At 47.7% G+C, this 20286-nt stretch overlaps 1 protein-coding gene across 2 annotated transcripts; it reads right to left on the bottom strand.

The window, feature by feature from the left end:
* Positions 1–339: 339 nt before the first annotated feature.
* On the bottom strand, positions 340–19837 carry GDNF (glial cell derived neurotrophic factor). 2 transcript variants are annotated; one of them, XM_040630205.1, is made up of 2 exons: positions 19666–19837; positions 340–854 (listed from the first exon to the last, which is right to left on the bottom strand). In XM_040630205.1, the coding sequence occupies exons 1-2, from the start codon at positions 19814–19816 to the stop codon at positions 370–372; spliced, it is 636 nt and encodes a 211-aa protein (XP_040486139.1). In that variant the 5' UTR covers positions 19817–19837; the 3' UTR covers positions 340–369. The 2 variants fall into 2 exon arrangements, with proteins under 2 accessions (XP_040486139.1, XP_040486140.1); XM_040630206.1 differs by having other exon boundaries at positions 19744–19837.
* Positions 19838–20286: the final 449 nt, after the last annotated feature.

Here is a 20286-nt window from a genome sequence, read left to right as displayed (position 1 = left end):
GGTTTGGTTTCAAGTGCATCCACAACTGCGCCCGGGACCAGCCATGGTGGGCTGCGGCAGATGAAAGGAAACCCCCACCAGGGACACCAGCCCTGAGCTTCTGGTGACCTCGGCTGCCAGCCGGGAGAGTTCAGATGGCCCTTTTCTCTCCCGTCCAGTTCTCTGTAGCTGGATCTCCCTCTACCAGGCTCCCCCAACTGCTGCCTTCCTCCTCCTCCTCCTCCTCCTCCTCCTTCCTTCCTCCTTCCTCCTCCTCCTCCGCCTCCTTGGTCCTCATCTTCCATTCGGGGCTGACATTTCCTGGGAACCTTGGTCCCTTTCTTTGCACTGTAGCAGGAATGCAATACGCGGCAGTCTCTGGAGCCGGAGTCAGATACATCCACACCTTTTAGCGGAATGCTTTCTTAGAATATGGTAAACCAGGTTGTCATCTAAAAACGACAGGTCGTCATCGTAGGCGATGGGTCTGCAGCAAGCCTGCCCTACTTTGTCACTCACCAGCCTTCTATTTTTGGATAAGTTTTTTAGTATTTTGTCGTACATTGTCTCGGCCGCGTCGCAGGAGCCGCTGCAGTACCTAAAAATCAGCTCCTCCTTGGTTTCGTAGCCCAAACCCAGGTCGGTGACATTTAGATGCACTGCAGTTAGGACGCACCCCCGATTTCTGCCCCGCTGGCCTCGCCGCCCTTTCCCCTTGGCATTCTCCGGGCTGCCGGCCGCGGCCTGGCGATTCCGCTCTCTCCGGGGTGGCACGGCCACTTGCTTCTCGGGTGACCTTTTCAATCTTCGGATGGTGGCTTGAATAAAATCCATGACGTCATCAAACTGATCAGAATAATCCTCTGGCATGTTTGCTGTTCAACGAGAAAACAGAAAAGGGCACATGAGACGACAAGGACGGTTTGGAGCAGTCTTCCACAGGAAGGTGCCTCCAAAGTCAGCCTAGCGGGGACCCCCAGCAGAACCACCAGCCAGGCGACCCCGGCACTCCCCCCCGGCGCAGAGGCACAAATGCACCCCCAGGAGGCAGAGTATCCAATTAAAAGAGGAGACTAGCATGGCGGGTGACAGACACACTTCTTGCAGAAAACAAATCCTCAGAAGCACCTCTCTCATTCGAGTGACATCTGCCATTTTTAATAAGTCTATGTCGCGCTTGCTGGGAGCCATTTCTCTTGGCTGATCATCTGAGCGAGAGCAGGGGCTCTCAGATGTGAGTGTGAGGAAGAAGGAGCTGGGTGGAGCTCGGAAATGCAGATTCCTGGCCCTACCCTTCATGGGAGCTACGGGGAGGGGCCAGAGAGTCTCCACATTTAATGATTCTGACATGACTTTGAGAAACCCTGTCTTAGAAGCTGAGAAAAGGATTATCTTGGACGGGGAAGTCTTCCAACATCGCTACTTTCATCTGGAATATCTCGAGGGCGCTTCCCTGGAACCTGTCCCTGACTCCACACTTCTGTGCCACTGAGTGGGGCGAGAAGCATTTTGATAGAACGAATGAAAAGCTCATGACTTCACCTAGATATTAAAAGTTCCTTTTAAAAACTTCTTGAAAAAAGCCTACTTTTCACTAACAAAGAGATGACCACTTCCTTGGAACAGCATGACTTAAAAAAATATGGTCATACTGTAAGAAGACATTTAAACGGGCCAGCAGTAAATGGAAGGAGATGCTGTTTGTGGATAGGCTGCCACACGACTCCCACGGCCTTTGGTTGCCCATAGGACAAGACATGTGCGCTTTAGGGAGGCCACACGGAGGAATAAGGAGGTGATGCTTCTCAGAAGTTTGAGACCTTTGGGTGAACGCAAGAATTCCCAGTCTCTTGGGGTTTTCTGCTCTGTTGCAGCGTTTGCTTTGGCTGACGAAGTAAGAGGCGAGGAACTATTTGAACAAGTTAACGCATTTCTTTAAAGCCATTGAAACCCATTTAAACCCCTCGTTATTGGGTCCTAGAACGTTTATGCTCCCCTCACCCCCTTTTCAGGTAATTTAGCATGTTTAGGGTTATATGTGGCTTAGAAAAGGACACCTCAACATAGCTGTTAGCAAGAGTGAACGTGTTTTGCCAAGACTACGGTAAAGCAGAGAAGGATTACCACTTTGTGCCTGAGTCCTGTCGAACTGTTTTGTCATGGACTGAATCTTAAAACAAATATCAGGTAGCCTGTTGCGTAATACAAAATCCAGCTAAGGCGACTTAACTTTATCAATCGATCGATTCATCAGTTGATAGGTCTAGTGATCGACACTCATCTATCTAGGTCACATAGAATATATATAACACAGGGTACATAGTGATGAAAAGAGTGCAGACTGTGTGGAACCCCCAGAACGCCTCACTGTCCAATATCTAAGATTTGGCATCGGATAGACCCGCTGCCCGGAAGTCAGGAAGCTGCTCCCACCCTGGTCTGAGCCCCATCGTCTCTGTCTGGGTTACCACAGCAGCCTCGAGTTCCCTCATTCCAGCCTTTCCTCCTTCAGTCTATTTTCCACTCAGCAGCCAGAGCGATACTCTTCAAACTGTTAATGCAGGTCACGTCCCTCTCCGCTCCAGACCCTCCAATGACTCCCCATTTCTCTTGGAGTAAAAGCTGAGGTCCACACTGGCCTAAGGCCCTACCTGACCTAGCCACCCCTTCTCCTACAGCCTTTGTCATCTCTGACCTTCTCTTCTACTTCTCTTTTCCCTTACTGCCTCTCCCCCAGCTTTCCTGGCCTCCTTACTGCTTCTCACAGACAGGGTTTCGCAACCTTAGCCCTACTGACATTTGGGGCAGCATCATTCTTTGCTGCGGGAGGCTGTCCTCCCACATTGCAGGATGCTGAGCGGCATCCTGGCCTCTAGCCAGAGATGCCAGTAGCATCCCCCCTCTTCTCTAGACATTGCCAAATGTCCCTGGGGGCAAAATCACCCTGGGTTGAGAACCACAGATCAGACGCAAGCAGGAGCTCAGGGCCGTTGTGCTATCTGTTCCTTCTCTGCATGTCACACTGTTCCTGTCCAGCACCCAGTGGTTCACTCCCACACCACCTTCAAGTCTTTACTCAAATGTCACCACCACCAAGTCCTACCCTGACCTCCCTGTTTAAAATGTAATCTGTCCCCAAGCCCAAATCCAGACCCCCCCCCGCCTTGCTTCCCTACCCTCCACCATAATAATTATCTTCCAACACACTGTATAACACTTTTTATGTATTGTCTGTCTCTCTGATAGAAAGTCAACTCCAGGAGGCAGGGACCTTTGCTCAGCGTGTTCACCCACGGATCCCAAGTGCTTAAAACAGGATCTGGTCGCTGGAAGCCCTCCATAATTTTTGAATGAAATAGGGCACTTTAAAAGGGGAGAAGGAGTCCTTAGTTTTTCAAGGGGACACTTGGACTTCGGTTGAGAACCACACCGTAAGGAAATACACGGCTCCCGGGTAAACAGCCCACGTCACGTGGAAAGTGGCCATGCCCTGAGGGGCACCGTCATTTTCCACCTGAGAGTGAAAAACCCATCTCGCCAACTTCCTGCGGCAGGCAAGTGTCCTCTCCCAATGTCCGCCTCCCTTGGGGGCCTGGAAGGGGCTCCCCGCTCCCCGGAGGACTGGCGTGGAAGGGAACTCTCAGTTAGTCATTTTCTCGGAGCCACTTTCTAACCGGACATCCTTAAGAAGTTTTCTTCTTAAAACAAAACCCTTTAAATCACTCTGTATAAAGAAATGAACGGCTTATTTTGAGGAATGAGCTCCCTATGCTATTTGTGATTGTTTTCAGTAATAAGCTCTGAAGAGGCAATGAGGGTGCTCAGTTTCCAAAACCCTGCCTGTATAGAAATCTGAACTTCTAAAATTGATATATTAGGGGTGATTAATCAAAATACAAAAAAAGTCTTCATGTTCCCCGAAAAGACCCTTTGTGTTACACGAGGACTCACATGAGGGGTTCCCCCCCCCAGAATTCCTGAATAGATTAGTAACTTAAGAACCTGGGGACATAGAAAGTTAAAATCGATTAAGAATCAACTAAGATTAATCAGAAATGAGGATGAAACATTACTAAAATTTTAACATAAACTCACAGGAAAACATTTGAGTTGTAAAAGTTCAACTTACATGGTCTAGAGACTCGTTAATTTATGCAACAATAAATTACATACTTTTATATTATTGGAGTTACAGTAACGATTTGAATCAGTCTATATAATGTTCTTATTTATTGCCTGTTCCTTTCAAAGTTCCCAAAAAACGTTTTCCCTCCTTTTTATGACATTTTGACTGCATGGCTCTGTCCATTGGTTTTGCTTGCCAGATAAAATACAGAGCGCCTTGTTAAATCTGAATTTCAGATAAATTGCAAGTAAATTTTTAGTATAACAGTCCTAAATGATGTTTGCGACATACTTATACTTTGTTATGAGAACGTTTAGTTTCTTTATTTTAAATTAAAGTTGGCTTTTTTAGGGTGATGAGTGTAGCAGCGTGAATGCACCAACCACTTACGCTTTGGATGAGGTGGTAAAAGGATGATTAATCCCAAATTAAAAGGCTTCCAGGAACCTGGGAAGCAGTCAATAAATGTTCAATGTTAAACCGAAGAATATAGCTAATAAGAACTTTTCCTTTTGGTGGGAAAATCCGCCTCATACCTGATTAGTAATGTGGAAATATTTATTAAAGCCCCAGTTTTTGGCTGCAGGCGATTCTTACTGAGCCCAAGGGTTTTTTTTTTTTTTTCTTCCCTTTTTCCTTTCTTCTCCTTCTTGAAAAGTAGAGCAAAATAATAAATATTTACTTTGCAAGTTTTACATGATATGAATTTTGGAAACCAGAAAAGGGTAACATTATATTTTCCAAACCACAGAGCAAATAGGCCTGCCTCTTCCAACTAAATTCCTAATTCCAGGCCTTTTGATGCTGAGTTCACTTATAGAGAGGCACCTTAATTTATCAACACAAGGCATTTCGGGGGCACGAGGAGCCATTCGCTTCACTGTGCCTGTTCTTAGAGATTCTGCAGAGGCCTCAAACCCAGGCCCTGGCAAACCCACAGCTGCCCTTATCTTCCAAGAATTCACAGAGCTGAGGGGAAAGAAGGGGGTTAGGGTTGGATTAGTTCCCTAAATTAAAACTTAATGGCATATCACTTTCTTCTTCAGCCTGTAAAAAGGGCTTGGCAGAATGTCAGCTATACGAACAGCCCTCGATAGTACTAACTTTGATAGTAAAATACTTGCAAACCACAAAAGAGGAGCATCATTTTTAAAAAATAGGTCAAACACTTTTTCCCAGACCCACTTGGAGGATATGTCTTGGAAAAACATGTCCATCTAAAAGCTAAAGTTTTTGAAAAATCAAAATGCTCAAATGCATTTAAGTGACCCTTCAGTATGCGACCAAATATTTTGGCATTATTCTCCTTAAAATATTTTAACTTTGATGCGTCCTTTGTATAAACAGTGCTATTTAAACAAATGAAACCTTGTACTGGGGGAATATTTCTGGGAACAAACCGTTCACAGCAGAGACCTTGCCTCCCTTGATTATGGAGAAAGACGGTAAAGTCACCTCAGGAACAAAGGACTGGGATATTGACCATTTTGTAAAGGTAATTGAGTTTTTATAGGAACAAGGGTAAGGACTCAGAGTACTTCTTGTAATAGCCTAAGTAAAAAGTACATAGTCCAAAACATTATCTTAGCTAAGCCCACATTGCACGGACAAAACAGTCTCCTAAATGTTAGATTTCTCTTAAGAACAGTACGGTTTAACTCTATTTTAATCAAAGGGGTCATTTTATATTCGTGTCAGGTTGTCCCCCTCCTTGCCCCAGCCAGACTAGGGGTCTAAGCTAGCCTTCAGCCTGTCTTCAACCCATGGGCCCAAAAGGGAGGCAGCACAGGAGATGATTCCTCCCCCAGAGTGGGCTCTGAGGATGGAGGGAAGGTCTCTGAGGCTCTCAGAGTTCGAGAAAAATGGGGGCTGGATCCTACCCACAGTAGCCCCTCTTAGAGGAACTGTCTTCCAGGCCAGAGTCAGCCTCAAGAATGCAGGGGCCCCAGAGAAAAGGCCGGAGGCCCGGTCTCCGTACCCCACTGTAAAGCGTCCAGCTGCTATGTACTGGAAGGGCAAGAGTTAATACACTGCGGTCCGTGGGCTGAGCTACTGCTTAAGCCAAGGCCTCATGGCTGAAAGGTCCATCTGGAACCAGTGCCCAGATGGCCTTACTCCAGGTAGTGCCCCATTCCAGGGTAGCCTACACTCTTGCGGGGGCGGGCGGTTAGGCCACGGGAGGCTATGCCGCGGGCTGCTGAGGTGCTGGGCAGCCTGTCCTCACAGGCAGAGCCTCCCCAAAGAGGCTGCTCACAGACAGGAGGCGAGGGGAAAACCTCCTGGGGGTGGGAATATTTAATCTCATTTCTTTCTTCGTTTGTTTTAAAGATTTTATTTATTTATTTGCACAGGGTGGGGGGGTGCAAGCAGGTGGAGCAGCAGGCAGAGGAAGAAGCAGGCTCCCTGCTGAGCAGGGAGCCCGATGCGGAACTCGATCCCAGGACCCCGGGATCATGACCTGAGCCGAAGGCAGCCACTTAACCGACTGAGCCACCCAGGCATTCCTTTAATCTGATTTCCTTACCTGCCTGTACCCCGGGTAAAGTACACACTATCTGTAGACCAAGTACACACAGGCAGAACACACGTTCTCGCTCTCCGCACACATATATGTTTCATACATGTGGGCACACACCTGCGCACATGCAGTTTATATGAAAAGCATCAGCCTGACTGATAGAACGTTTCAAGAAAATTCCCAACTAATGTCATTCTTTGGAATACATTATTTTTACTTTTCAATAAGATACAAACATGATTTTTCTTCACTGACACTGAGATGTTATAAGAACTACTTTAAAATTCCTCACGTTACAGAATTTCATCATTCTATGTTTAAAATAACAGCTTCCTTGATGCAACTTAAAAATATTGCCGATATAAAGGGGGGATGGATGCCTCCGTTCCTACAGCATTAACTTGAAGCCACACAACACCCCTGCAAGGCTAACGTAGGGACTGCGTATTACCTTGACTTCACAGATCGGGAAACTGAGGCTCAGAGAAGATGAAAAGAAAGGCCACATGACTCATAAATGTGGACTCCGTTGGTTTAGTTTTAAAGGTCAAACTTACTCTAGGGCTCCATGCCACCTATTTGTCTTTAAGCACAAAAAACCACAAAGCTTACTACTATGCTGCTTTTCAAGTCTCAAGGCGTGTGTAGTTTACTCTGGAACAAGTTCAAGATACGCTGATTTCACCTGGACCCATTTACCAAATCCAGTGAGAAATATACTTTCTGTTGGAAAATGCAGCATGAACTGAGTTACATGAAGATGATTCTAAAATGAGGCCGCGGCGGGCCACAGCATACAGTAAGTTGTCTCTGAGAAGGGAAAAGCCAAGCCGCGCAGGGGCACGTCCCCTGCCCTGGTTCTTGCATACGGCTCCAAGGCAGATCTGGCAATTTCCCAGTTAAAACCGGAAAACCAGCAGCCAAGGGCGGTGGCGGATGCCGACAGAGAGGCCCCATCCCCGGATGCTCTTCAAACTCCCTCTGGCACCAACTGATGAGGCTCTGGCTGCAGAGCTGGAGAGGACACAGCCTGGAGTCCCAGTCTGGGGTCAGCCCCTGACCCGTCTCGTGACCTTGGGCCAGTCACGTAGCCCTCCTGAGGTCCAGGGGACCTTCCCTGGGGCCGTCCCCAGTGCTAACGGCCTAAGACGCAGACAGCCTCCGTCGTGGTGGGGAAGTGAGTGCTGCCAGACGTTCGTTTTCAGTCGCCTGGGTCAGGGAGAGGCCGCGCTGGCTGATGCCCCGGCAGCCTTCTGCTCAGGGCCCCGCGCGACCCCACGGGAGGTATTTTAGGGTCTAGCCGTTCGCCACCTTTTCAGTTTACCTCTTGGCTCAGTGCGTCGGTTACATTTGAAACAATCACCACGGAGTGTCTCTCAACTCGTCCTCTTCCTCTGCCCCAAGCAGGAGAGGTGAGATGTGTAGAAAGGGCGCGGAGCCTCAAAACCCCCGGTTCTAGGGGGAGTCCTCCTTACACCTCAGTCTCCGTCTATAAAGGAAGGGACTGAGCCGATGGCCTCTGAGAGGGCATATGACACCAACATGCTGTCAGCCTTCCGTCTCCAGCACCCTGAAGTCGAACGCTAAACTGGCCATTTTCTTAAACACCTCTATTATATCCATTTCCGTTTTCGCTGCTTCAAGCATGTTTGGGTCATACCCGGCTTACGAATCCAAGGCTAGAATCACCCACTGCGACTGCTACCAGCTGGATCACGGATCCAGCCCACCTCGCAAGCTGCTGACTCTTGTTCTTATTTGACCTTCAGCGACCTCTGAAATGTGTGGCGTTATTCCACGAGAATGCTCCTGTTCTCTGACAAATTCTACAGAGTTTTGTCATCTGCTACTACTTACGTGTTAATTTTGCCATTTATTTGCATTGATGAAAAATAAAAAGCCTACGGGTCACTAGGCACCAGAACGCTGACACGTGTCTCATTAAGTAACAATCACCCTCGCTTTCCTACTGTAGACAGAGTACTGACCCAGTGGTAGACAGACTGGCCTAGGCATTGGGCACTCTTGGGTTAGCTCCAAGAGGGGTCTACGGCATCTATTTCCCTAAAAGTCATCACCAGGTGAGGCAATTTACGAAGTCCCCGTGACCACTGCCAGGGCTCCCAGAGCATTCTCTTCATGACCAGTGGTTTGTTGACAGTAAGGCATGACACGGGTTTATTTGAAAAGTATTTGCGTGGTGAAAACACCAGTGTTTTGTTGTTTAAAAAAAGCATTTCTGGATCCTCTTAAGGCAGAAGAAAAAGACCAACTAGAATGCAAACCATTTCAGAATATAGAAAAAGGACACTTGGGTATAGTTTTAAAAGCCACTTTGCTCATCAAAATGCCATTTTATTTACCATCTCCACCTACTTTGACCAACATCGCACATGAGTACTAGCTATACTATCTTGAATTTTTCTCCTACAATTTAACTAAGAAAACCTGTCATGAGTGTAATGGAAATTATTCCAGGAAGACAAATAGCCCAAAAACCTCACTGAGGAAGAGACGGGCAGTATTTTCATTTTGCCATCAGATTCTGATTGCCCGGCTCTGATTTCCACCTATGTGGTCCATGCTTTCATTATAGTTATGTTAATAATTTTACAGAAATACCGCATGGCTCCCCTGGAGAGAAAAACATCCATCCTCCTGCTTTTAAGGCACAAACACACCCCATAGGGTGTCCATTTGTTAACTAATCCACGGACACCTGGTGTGAGCTAAAAGCACTCCACAGTCAGCAGTAAACACCCCCCCCCCCATGCTAAGGGGCACACACCATGAGCTCTGCTATTGCCTTTATAAAAACCTTACGGGAAGGGTGAGAAAGTTACCCAATAAAATTAAGCACACAAAAAGCCACTTGGGGAAAGAATCCCTTGCGGTGTTATCAGAGGCAGGTGGGTTTTGAGGGGAAACTCCAAAGGAACCTGGAAGCAAAGAAACCTTTGCTTCTTCCTTCCCACAAAGCCCTGCCCGAGGCCGGAGGCCCCAGAATGCTCCTGGGTTCCACGTTCTCATTCCCTCAGCCTTCCCAGAGGCCAACTGAGCAGTGGCTAAGAGGAACGCTGACGGTCTGAGGGCCTTGGGCAAGAAGAAGAGAGGCAAAGAGAAGATGAAAGGAAAATAAAGGGGGTAAAAGAAAAGTGTCCTCTATCATTTGAGCCAGTTTCCTGTGGTCAGATGTGAGGAGGGACTTGCTACCCCCCCCCCCACTGTGAATGAATTTACTGGCATCTCAAAGACTCTTCATGGAATCAGCTATACAGATCTCTCAAAAATGATGGCATTTACAAAATCCCAACACCTGACTTCTCTTCCCGACTTTCTGACATAGCCAGAAGAGTTATGTGGGAGTGTCTTGGGCTGGCCGGCCGTGAGCTGGGGCTGTGGGCGCAGCGTGGGTGCTGCGTGATGTCATGAGCACGGGGTGCTACACGCAACTGATTAATTATTGGACACTACACCTGAAACTAATGATGTACTCTATGCTGGCTGATTAAATTAAAAACAGGCAAAGAGTGAGTGCTGGACTCAGGGTGCCCTTGGTCCAGAGGCTGCTGAGTTGCTTAACCCTGTGAAGTCCCAGTTTCCCCTTAAAATGGGGATAGTCGCACGTTCACCACAGTCGAAGCAAGTGTTCAGCTCAGTGCCCGAAAGCATGTGGCAGACGGTGCCTAAAGTCCGTACGGTTGTCTGTGATCACCCTTCAGGGACATCTACACAGGGGGGCAGCAGTGTGGAGCTCAAGTCCACTGGCTCTAGACAAAGCAAGAGTCCCCCAGAGGAGATGCAGACACTGGTCCCTTGTTGTCTAGTGTGTGCTACGGAGGAGAGGGCCTGGTGCCCCTGGCATAGTGGTGTATGGCCTGTGGGCAGGAGCAGGCCTGGCTTGGGAGTTTCTGCTGCCTCTTCTGTGCTCCCTAGAAATGCCCGAAAACTAACCACACAAACATCCACTGAGTCCACAGCCCATGAATGGTGTTTTTGTGTCCACTATGGATGTGGGTCGGTGTCTTCCAACTGAGCCCTGTGTCCCGGCTAAAGGCACGGGAAAACTTTCTACGGTGCCTATGGCAGTTTAAGAGAATTGGTCGCCACACGTGCTGCACCCTGAAATTGGTCAGCCTACACACGCACCTGCGGCCGGTTCTCTTTCCCAGCTCCTGCCTTACGATCAGCGATCAGCCTTCCACCCCAGAAAGAGACGCGTGCTTCTTGCCCATCTCACTCCTTACGGTGAGGCACTGTCCGGGGCCAAAGCCTGCAGGTGCCACATTGGGACAATTCAGGCACGCATGGCTCCTGGGGACAAACGGATACCGGTGGCCCCTGACATGAGGACACATCATCAGGAACTCGGTATTCCGAGGGTGTTTACCTGAATCTCCTAACAGGGAAACAGTCACACGAAAATCCAAATTGAAGGGCAGAACAGCAAAACAGCAGGCAAGACATCCTGAACTTTTTAAAACTGTCCACGTCATGGTAAGAAAAGGCTTGGGAGCTATTCTCAAAGAAAATAAAGAAACATGATCAATGGGGCACCTGGGTGGCTCAGTCGGTTAAGCGTCTGCCTTCAGCTCAGGTCATGATCCTGGGGTCCTGGGGTCCTGGGGTCCTGGGGTCCTGGGATCAAGCCCGGCACCTCGCGTTGGGCTCCCAGCTCAGTGGGGAGCCTGTTTCTCCCTCTCCTCCCTGCTTGTGCTCTCTCTCTCACTATCTCTGTCTCTATCTCTTAAATAAATAAATAAATAAATAAAATCCTTAAAAAAAAAAAAAGAAACGTGATCATCAAATTGCAATTTGCAATTCTTCATTAAGGGGAAAAAACCTATAAAATAAGACATTATTGTCACAGTTGGGAAAATCTGAATATGGATTACCTACTGGATAACAGTACTGTTAAACTTCCTGAGACTGATAACTGAACTGTGGTTATATAGAGGAAGATCCTTGTTCTCAGAAGGTGTATGCCAAAGTATCTGATGTTATGTTTGCAACTAATTCTCAAGTGGTTCAGGGGAAGGAAGCAAAATCTACCAAGAGGTCGGTCTCGGGGAAGGATACATGGGTGTTTACTGAACTATGTACTATGAAGTCTCCTACGAATAAACCACAATATACTGAAGCAGGTGGCTTCATATTTCATTCTGGCCAGACACTCACGGGAAGGCTCCGTGCTCTATCTGTCTGCCTGTCCATCTCCCCAACCATCTATTCATCATGTAATTACGATTGAGAAGTGTGATGTTTATCATGGAGGTATATTTACATGCATCTTTGAGCTGGAAATGAAGTTGTATCTTTTCCGACCAAAAAGTCAATTTATCTGGGCTGATTAGTTTGATAGTTTCCCATGAATAGATAAGCTAAATTTGCAGCTCCAAGATGTCACCAAAAAATATATAGGAAGCACACATACCATTCCCTAAGGGGCTGGAAATTACATCTGGTACGACTATTAAACTGTGATTCAAAAAATTTTAGGTATCGTCTTAGAAATGTGCAATAGTTTTTCAACTTTCTTTCGGCAGGTTCACAAACAACTTTGAAGACTTTTAAAACCATCCCTTTCCACCTCCATTACCTTATTAAAGTCATGCAAAAAGTGGGTTTGCCTCTCCTGAGCTAACTGGTAGATTCCCAGCAGTGACCCCAGCTCTGCCTATGCAAACCCACTCCTGTTCCCACCGTGGGGGTCACTCTGGCCCTTGTGCAGTCACTCCGGGTTTCCCATGTCTTGTCCCCTTTCCCGGGGCAGAACGGGACTGCTCTGTGCACAAGTACCTCCCAGAAGGTCTCCCAAATGCTGTCAGCCTATCAGACATACGAGCAGACCTTACTTGCCCCCAAATGTGAGGACGCCTCCTCTCACTGTAATGGGCATCAGTGGTACAGAAATTCACGTTTCCCTCCTTAAAAGCTTCTGATCTGGGCCTCAAAGTAGCAACTAATAATGTGAGCCTAGGCCCGCTGCCACCCAAACGGAAATGAAAAAAGGCCTTAGGAGCGCCTTGGTGGCTCAGTTAAGCGTCCAACTCTTGATTTTGGCTCAGGTCATGATCTCAGGGCCTTGAGATGGAGCCCCACATCAAGCTCCGTGCTCAGCAGAGAGCCCGCTTGAGAGTCTCTCTCTCCCTCTCCCGCTGCCCCTCCTGCTCATGCTCTCTCTCTAAAGTAAATAAATAAATCTTTTTTTTTTTTTTTTTTTAAGGGCTTGGGGCGCCTGGGTGGCTCAGTTGGTTAAGTGTCTGCCTTTGGCTCATGTCATGACCCCAGGGTCCTGCTCAGCGGGGAGACTCCTTCTCCCTCTCCCTCTGCCTGCTGCTCCCCCTGCTTGTGCTCTCTCTCTTTCTGTCAAATAAATCAAATCTTTTCTTTTTTTTAAACGGGCTTAAAAAATTTAATATTGCCTACTTCTATTAGCTTGCTCTTTTGATTTTCTTGAAAATCTGTGTTTCAGGGTTAGTGAATGTATTTTTAGCAAGCTAGTGTTTGTGTGTTCTTAATCTACTAATATGGGAGCACAGTCTGTGTAAAGCCAAGAAATACTAGCTTTGAGGCCAGAAGTCTGAGGTCTGAACTCTGGTTTCACCACTTACTAGATTCGTGACCTTGAACAATTCTCTAGGTCCCATTTCTTGATCTGTAAAATGGGGATGCAAGTATCTCCCCCTGTCCAGTAGAGCTCAAACTTACTCAGTTTTCAGACAAGATATAAAACTCGTTAAAAACTGAGTCAACTGTGTGGATAGCCAAGAGGTGCTATGACACTACTTTTTAATATTCAGTTTTTATTTGTAGTTACTCGCTTCCTTGAGGATTAACATGTTGATTCAACTGTGCCAATGCCTAGAAACTTTTTATTTTTATTTATTTTTTTAAAAGATTTTATTTATTTATTTGACAGAAAGAGACACAGCGAGAGGGAACACCAGCAGGGGGAGTGGGAGAGGGAGAACCTTCCCACTGAGCAGGGAGCCCCATGCGGGGCTCGATCCCAGACCCCTGGGATCACAACCTGAGCCGAAGGCAGAAGCTTAACAAGTGAGCCACCCAGGCGCCCCTAGAAACTTTTTAAAAATGAGGGCACAACACCTCAAAATGAAAATATGTCTAATGCTACACAGACTCCACTCCCGAGCAGCCTGAGTAGCTCTGTGGCAAGACGGCTTGGCAGCAGGGTCCCATTCCCAGCCACCTGCCAGCTTGAGAAGCTCCCGTGGCGCTCCACTGCCATCAACAACAGCAAACCCCTTCTTGTCCCGGATTTTACAGCATCTCATCATCTGGGTATCACCTACGGAGATCTCCTAAATTTCACACGACTTCCCGCCACCTGTTCTCAGCACGTGGTGACGGGTCTGGCCTCCTCCGTGGATACACCACCTGCCTCTTCCCCATATCATGGTCATAAATTTGCCCATGCATCTCCCTAGTCTGGAATGTGCCTTTTCTCCTTTCCCTTCCCTTCCTAATACCCATCTTTCAAGTACCAGCTCAAATCCTCGCTCTTCCCTGAATCCTTTCCTGCTATGATCTCCAAATCCCAGTGACCTCATTGCCTGGAATTCTTACCATGACCTCAGCCAATGTAAGCCCCTTGGTAGACATATCTATCTGTCTGACAATCCGCCCACCCAACCATCTGCCTCTCCATAGTTTACGACTAGACCATAAGCTATTTAAGCTCACAGTTTTGTCTTTTTGATGCCACACAGCACCTAGCACATGAAAGATATCTAATACTTGCTTCTTGATTGAGCTCAAGTGATTAATTAAAGAATAAGTGCTTTAATTGAATGAAGGTGTGATGGACCATTAAGTGCTAAACGAACAAAGATGAAAGGGATGTTGGTGGGTGGGGGAGGCCAGATAGCTTTTATTTTTATATCAGTGAAAGTAGAATCTTTTAAGCATAATTCTTAGGCTGTCAGATCAGCCGAAAGTCCTAACACCAGCCAATCCAAATTAAGCCTGAAATAGATTCCTCTAAACAGCAACAGTTTGATATCAGTCTCCAGACTCGGGCCAGAGTGAGATGTGGATCTCAGATCTCAAGTGAGGCATCCATGCCTCCTGAAAGGGTCTGACATGAAATTTATTGATTTCAAGAGCCTCATCCCAAAGGGCAGAGCCCCTTTCCAGCTTACAAAGTCACTTTATTATAGTACTGCTCATTCATATGGTCAGTAAAGCAAAAAGAAGCAATAGGTAGATGGCGCTTATTTATTCCAAATTCTATATCCATAACATTAGATTAGAAAGCTTAACACTGAACCAGCTTCTAGAAGCTTCCTTTCCTGGATAACAACGGGCTGAACATTTACTGAAGTTCACCAAAAGGGTTTTGCTGGGTTTCTGAAACATCTTAAATTAAGCATCTTAAATTAAATATCCAGCAGGGATCACTTAAAACAGAAATACTCAATACAGGTGGCCTCCAACCCGCACTCCCCTATCACTTACACATACGGGTCTGCCTGCCTTGGCTCCCTTTTCCCCAGTGGGGGAAGAGGGTCTCCCTAACGTGCCCATGGGAAGCTGGTGGGAAAAATTCCACAGGGACTCCGTGGGCTCAAGAAAATGGGTATGGGAAGGAGCTGTGAAACCTGGGAAGAGCCAGGGGACCTGACTCCAGGAGCAGAATCCCAGGCAAGGCTGACCTGACAAAGTGCTGACCAAATGACAGACTTTGGGGCCCAAATTAGCCTCCCTGTAAGGCTTGCATTTCATTCACTGTCCCTACTATGTTGTGCTGCTTGAAATCCCACCATTTAGAGCAACGTCTTGGCAGAGGCTGAAACAAAAAGGAGAGGTGGGAATAAGGCTTTCATCGGGCCGTTGGAAGAAGGAAGATGGCCCCTAATAACAGCAGTCCGTATTTATCGGGTGCGGGCTTTACAAAGCATTTTCTCATTTAACCCTCAGGGCAACCCTCGGAGACAGTTGTAATAGCATCCCTATTTTCCAGACAAGGAAACTAAGGTTTGAGACAGTAACAGCTGGTTGTGTGTCAGGGCTGGGATCCAAACCCTAGTCTGATCAGACTGTGTGAACTGGAACTCTTGCTGGTTGGGACTCCCTAATTTCTTGCTCTGGGCCCTCTTTCTGCAACCTATGGGACCTGGCACCCCAGGAAGAGGCTCTAGCCTAATAATACTGTGAATTATATTTCAGTTATACTATGGTTTACACCTAGATTTGTGTGGGCCAGCCTGGGAGCTGGATAGCTTGATTTATAAGATTGTTTCCATAGGAAATTTCGTGACTTGTTACCAAACTGTGTGAATATAGTCCCATCGTATTGCAATAAGTTGTGTATTACCTGTAATTATAATTGAACAATACTCATTCTTTCTTCTAGCTGGCCTCCGGTCACACAACAAGTCCGCCTTCCTAGCCCAAGGCTACTGATGTTTAGTTTCGGTTTACAGTGCTACCGAATTGTACCACACTGTACATCTACGAGATAGTACGTTCCGTGCAGGCAGAGACTTCTGCCCCTTACGTGTACCAAGGATTTGCCAGCACCTAGGACAGTGCCTGGCCCACGCAGGCACACAGAAACTGTTTGCTGAATGAATACACGCTTTTAGATGCAAATTTTAAAACCACATGCACTTTACGCTTTTGCTTGTGAAACACATTTAGAGCTGTCATCCACAGCCGGGATCTGACATATGACTGCGATTAACTAACCTTTATTAAATTCAGACAGCCTTGTGCAACAGGGTTTTAGTTGCTAGTTGAAGACTTTCCTCCCACATAGAGTGTTTTCCCCTAGGTAGCAAAACCGAACGCTTCGCTCTGTGCTGCAGTGGTTCGTGAAAACTCTGGTCCCGGTTTCACCGACCTGCCTCCTGCCACAATGGAGCTCTTTCACTCTGCACAAGCTGCTTTACCATGAGGAGCGGAAGGGATTAACTGTCACCTCTACAATGCTGTGACATGTGCTAATGTCACCTTCTAGATTCCTCCCACCTGCTCTAATCACCCTTTGGAGAAGATACCTACCAAAAGCAAAATAAAAGAACAAAGATAGCTAAAGGGAAAAGGATGCCCTTGAATGCCCCAAAGGGAAAACCACAAGTCCTGGAGTTTAGATAAGTTCACGGTTGCCGCAGGAGGCAGCCACAGCCCATTCACATTACAGCCAACCTGTCGGCAAGCAAGCGAGCCGGTTATGCTTTCTATTTGGGTAGTTCATCCTGTGAAAATGCTAGGAACAGAATTCTGGCCCTTTCGTTTACATTGGAAGCAGCAGGACACATGCAACCTGAAGGGTGAGGGGGGTGCAGGCTAGCCCCCTTCGAACGGCACAGAGTGGTTAAGGTCACACGAAAGCGCCTTTGCTCACTCACTAAGTCCAAGCATTTGAAAAGCAGAGGAACTATTTTCAAATGCAACTCGTGACTTAATGATTTTTTCCATAAGCTCTAAGCAGTCGCACGGTGTACAGTGCAAGATAGAAATGTCAGCACCGTGATAGCATGTTCACCCTGGTTGAGTGCTCAAAGTCTGCACACTGTCATGAATCTGCCTACCCTGCACTAACAGCTTGCTACCAAATTGAACATACCTGGAAAGAAGTCAACTTGGCTTAGAATGCAGCTCAGTTTCTCTTTGGGAACGTTTCTGTTTCAAGTGTCCTCTAGGATCTATTGGGTCTTCCCGTAGATAAAACAGAATTGGGTGTGTTCTGCTAGTTCAAATGTAAATAGAGCAGTAGGAATCTCGTTCATTGATGACTTAGCATCACTTCCGGAAAAGGGAGGTAATCTCTTTTCTCCACCTGTCCTTTGCACACCCCACCCTGCCCTAATCAGTAGGATTAATGCTACTTTGCTTGCTTTGTCACTGGTTGTATCTTACATGCCGCACAGATTTTCTTAGGGAATTATCGAATCATAATGATTCAACCCTGACTGCACTTTCGAGTTACCTGAGGACGTCTAAATCTCCAAAGGCCCGAGCCACACCCGAAACCAATTAAATCGGAATTTCTCAGGGGGAGGCCCAGCAGCAGTATTCCGTTAAAGATTCCTGGGTGATTCCAGTGAGCAGGGGTCTGTCCTTCTGAGTCTTTCCCCAGAGGACAAGTGAGGGCAAGAACACGAAGGCCAGAGGACAACATCTCATAGCCACTGGTGTTTTGGAGTGGAAAGCCTTCCCCTTACTGAACGGTTGGAAACTGTTCCCTGAGTTCTAAAGTAAGTAAAGTCAGAATAAGTTGAAAGTGGAGCCAGAACTGGGAGCGCCTGGGTGGCTCAGTTGGTTAAGCGTCTGCCTCTGGCTCAGGTCATGATCCCAGGGTCCTGGGATTAAGCCCCAGGTCAGGCTCCTCACTAAGTGGGGAGTCTGCTTCTCCCTCTCTCTCTGCCCCTCCCCCTCCCCCACTCATGCTCTCTCTCATAAATTAATAAAATCTTTTTTAAAAAAAGTAAGTGGAGCCAGAACCAAGAGCCAGCATTAAATAAGCCTAGGTAGACAGGATACTAATATGCTAATTAAATTTCCATGAATTAATCAGCGTCCTAATCAGGCACAGTCATATTTCTCCTGAACATCCTGATTAGAGAAGTATTGTCTAACACTGTGTTCCTGTTCCTCTGGCCTAGGCTGTTTGAGTGAATGAAAAGCCACTTACTCAGCTCTCATGGGTACTATTCTGAAGACAATGACGCTAAGGGACATTTTAAATTTAAGTTTCTATTGGAGAAACGTTTATATACACTAAGGTGGAAATTCATGGCAGAAACCAAAGCCTTTAAAAATAAGTTTATATAACTAATTGACAGAAACTCTTGGAACAGTTACTTTAATTTCAAGGCATCAACCATGTTCTTTTTGTAACCTTAAGTCACTCTTGAAGTCTTAATTTGCCTTAAAAAATGCACTTTTTCCTCTTTCTTGGGACTTCTGGAAGAAGATGCTTTTATTGTAATTAAGCATAAAACAAGCCCATCACATTTCCTGCACTGTTTTTAGCTCAAGGCCACTAGGTTTTAGGGACTGTCAGCCTATAGCTGACTTTAGGGGCTGCTTCTGTTGTGCACATGACTTCAGTTTGTTTTAAGTGCAAAACAGTTGGAGGGATAGTAGAAGAGGGGAGTAGCTAGGGTGACATCCTGGCTACATACAGCTCACTACTGCTTTATCTTGGGTTTGTGTCAAATTTTCTAGTGCTACCTCTGTTACCTACATTCTTCCCCACTAACCTCTAACTTGCAACTTAGGCACATACCCTGCTTTGTGCAACAGATAAACTTCTGAAGAGCCTAGGGCAAATGATATCAAATCATAGTTGACATGCCCTAATACAGTGCTATCTAAAAACATTTTTGCGAGGTAAATCACAGATTTTTATTTGTTTATTTATATGGTCTTTTCTTAAAAGTTAGTATTGTCGCGTGTGAAGTGAACTACAGCTTTTCCCCCTAGTCCTAGCTAGCACTATTTACCCTTAAGTCTTTCTAGAACCGGAACTTTTCTGAACAGATTTGACACTGCCCAGATGCTTGCTCTGGAAATCGAGGCCCTTCTGTGTTTTCTCTGACTCTGGCTTGGTTTTGGAAAACCTCAGCCTCTTCCCTTGCAAGGGCAGTTCAGGATGGAAATGCAACTGTTTTTAGAATTCAGCACAGCCAGGCACACCCAAACGGATAAAGGGCTTCGGAAGAAAGAAGAAACGGGAGTGCGTGTACGTGATAGCGAAGCGGAGAAAGGGGACAACTGTGTGTTTTCCTACGGTGCTGGTAGCGGTGGGGAAAATGTCTGTTCATCGGAATGCTAAACGGACAGCAAAAAGTTTGATACCCTCCGTGCTAGGCAAACCAGCACGTGTCATATACGGACCGGCGTCAGGGCCTTTGGGCAGCAGCCGGCAGCCACACTCCGGGAGGGGGGCTTCCGCGCGGGCGTGGGAGGCCGTCCCGCCGTCCCGGCTGGCTTGGGGTGCGTGCGGGCGGCGGGTGGGGGTAGTGGGGGTCCGCCGGCGGCCCCCCGTGGGGGAGGGAACGGTTCTTACAGTCACGGCTCAGCGCGAAGGGCGCGCGGCGGCGGCCGAGGGAGCGGTCTTCGGCGGGCGCCTCGGGAGGCCTCTTACCGGCGGGCAGCGGGAAGGCGGACGCGGTGTGGAGCAGCACCAGGCAGACAGCCACGACATCCCATAACTTCATCTTAGAGTCCCGTCCGGCGGCGGCACCTGCACGGGCGGGCGAGAGGACCGGCGAAGGCGCGTTAGGCCGGGACGCCCAGGGCGCGGCATCCCCGCGGGTCCCGGTGCCCCCCTCCAAACGCGTCACCGCCCTCCTCCGGGACAGCTGCAGCCCAGCGGTTCCCTGGGCGTCCGGCGCCCTCCTTCCAAGTCCCCAGCTCACTCCCCGGTCCCGGCAGCGTCCCAGGCGCGGCGAACTCTCAGCCGCCAACCTACAACTGCCTTCCCTTCTGCTATCGGATCCCAGGGGTCAGATTTTCCAGCGGGGCCGCTGCCCCGGCAGGTACCAACATGACGACGCCACGGTACCTGGCCCACACGACGAAACCAGTACTGGCGCGCCCACCTCCCCATTCCCCGGGAGACGAGGAGGCAGCCGTCACCCTGCATCCTCCGCCCGGGTCAGAGACCTCCCCATCTTCAGGCAGCTCC

Source organism: Ursus maritimus, unplaced genomic scaffold (assembly GCF_017311325.1).
Source record: "Ursus maritimus isolate PB19 unplaced genomic scaffold, ASM1731132v1 scaffold_15, whole genome shotgun sequence".
NCBI classification, from domain to species: Eukaryota; Metazoa; Chordata; class Mammalia; order Carnivora; family Ursidae; genus Ursus; species Ursus maritimus.
This window is presented reverse-complemented; position numbering and strand designations above follow the sequence as displayed.

Excerpts from the sequence above, each read along its gene's own strand:
- GDNF (XM_040630205.1), bottom strand. The coding sequence starts at position 19,816 with ATGAAGTTATGGGATGTCGTGGCTGTCTGCCTGGTGCTGCTCCACACC. Across the intron at positions 855-19,665 it reads CTTCGCGCTGAGCCGTGACT|CAAACATGCCAGAGGATTAT; the intron begins GTAAGAACCGTT and ends CTCGTTGAACAG.